The 1,325-nt window shown below is 46.4% G+C and overlaps 1 protein-coding gene across 1 annotated transcript in view; it reads left to right on the top strand.

Moving 5' to 3' along the window:
• The window catches only part of LOC107094335 (leucine-rich repeat-containing protein 75A-like), a 61,311-nt gene that overhangs the window by 19,841 nt on the left and 40,145 nt on the right, over window positions 1–1,325 (top strand). Inside the window, exons 2-3 of the mRNA XM_015389889.1 lie at window positions 315–380; window positions 413–443. Coding sequence (XP_015245375.1) covers window positions 315–380; window positions 413–443 — 97 coding nt within the window. The remainder of the gene's footprint in view (window positions 1–314; window positions 381–412; window positions 444–1,325) is intronic.

The following is a 1,325-nucleotide window of genomic DNA, read 5'->3' as shown; positions in this document are numbered from 1 at the left end:
TTTTAAAGAAGAAGAAGTAGTATTTTTTTTTTTTTTTTTTTTAGATTTTAGAAACTCAGAAGCTGATCAAATATCGGGTTAAATATCGGTGGGGTGGCCGATGTCCGATATTCAGTTTTAAGGCCGATACCGATAGGGGGCCCATTATATCGTGCATCCCTAAAAAAAGTTCAGATTTATTTAACGTCGTCAGGCGGAGAGATAGAGCTCCCCCCCCCCCAGGGGAACCACCCCACCCCCTGTTTTATGGGGGCCCTCAGCACCTGCCTAGTATTGCCTTATGGTAAATCCCCCCCCTGGTTTTCTGTTTGCAGGACCTGGGCATGGAGTCGACCTCTCTGGACGACGTGCTCTATCGCTACGCCAGCTTCCGGAACCTGGTTGATCCCATCACCCATGACCTGATCATCAGCCTGGCCCGATACGTCCACTGCCCCAAGACGGTAGGAGCCCGACGCCCACCGCCCCTCTGAGCGGCGCTGCTGAGAGCTTTCCCTCAGACTCCTCAGGATAAATTCATTCATTCAATCTGCTCAGTTAAAGGAACAGGCCAGCATGGGCCATAAATATTGCAGACTACAGTCAGTGTGAGCGAGCAGGTCGCAGTGCGGCCCCCATCAGATGATCTCCTGAGTCATTGTGCCTGATAGTATCAGGTTATGGAGGCGCTCTAAGTGGTCGCGTGTTTGTGTGCTGATTGTTGGTCATGGACGCCGGCCAGCGAGTTGCAGGCAGAGAGAAGGACGAGAACCACTGTGGCTGTTTGCATGAATAATGCAGGAAGGAAGGAGGCAAAGATGGCGATGAAGACAGAAATTAAAAGGTCTGACGTGTAATTTGGGGGCAGCTGCTAAAAACATGGCTTCCCACCAGACAAATAATGTAAACCGTAAAAAGAGAAATCAATGTGCAGTTAGTGATGTAGTGGGTCACCTACAGCTGTGCATTAAAAGCCCAAAACATGGAGAATACGCTGAAACCAATCAAATAAATATCAGAAGTCTCATTTCTAAAACATTTCCTAGGAGTCATGCTAACCGTGAACTTAAGCTAAACATCTGAAAATGGCGTCTGAAAACATCGCTGATTTCTAAAACCATGCTGACATGGTCCATGCAAAGCGCTGCGTATTTAAATGATCAATTATGTTTCATGGTTACTATGACAACCACAGGGAGGAGAATAAAAAAAAGCAGGTGTGTTGGTGAGTGCCGTGGAGAATCAATGAAATTAATTCTATTCAGTTTATTTCTATAGCTCCAATTCACATCATGTCATCTCAGGTCACTTTCCAGTTCACCAGATCATCCAGTCAGATTGATTCA

This window comes from Cyprinodon variegatus, unplaced genomic scaffold, assembly GCF_000732505.1.
Source record: "Cyprinodon variegatus isolate N-32 unplaced genomic scaffold, C_variegatus-1.0 Scaffold479, whole genome shotgun sequence".
Taxonomy (NCBI): domain Eukaryota; kingdom Metazoa; phylum Chordata; class Actinopteri; order Cyprinodontiformes; family Cyprinodontidae; genus Cyprinodon; species Cyprinodon variegatus.
Note: the sequence above shows the minus strand (reverse complement) of the source record. Positions and strands in the feature narration are given on the sequence as shown.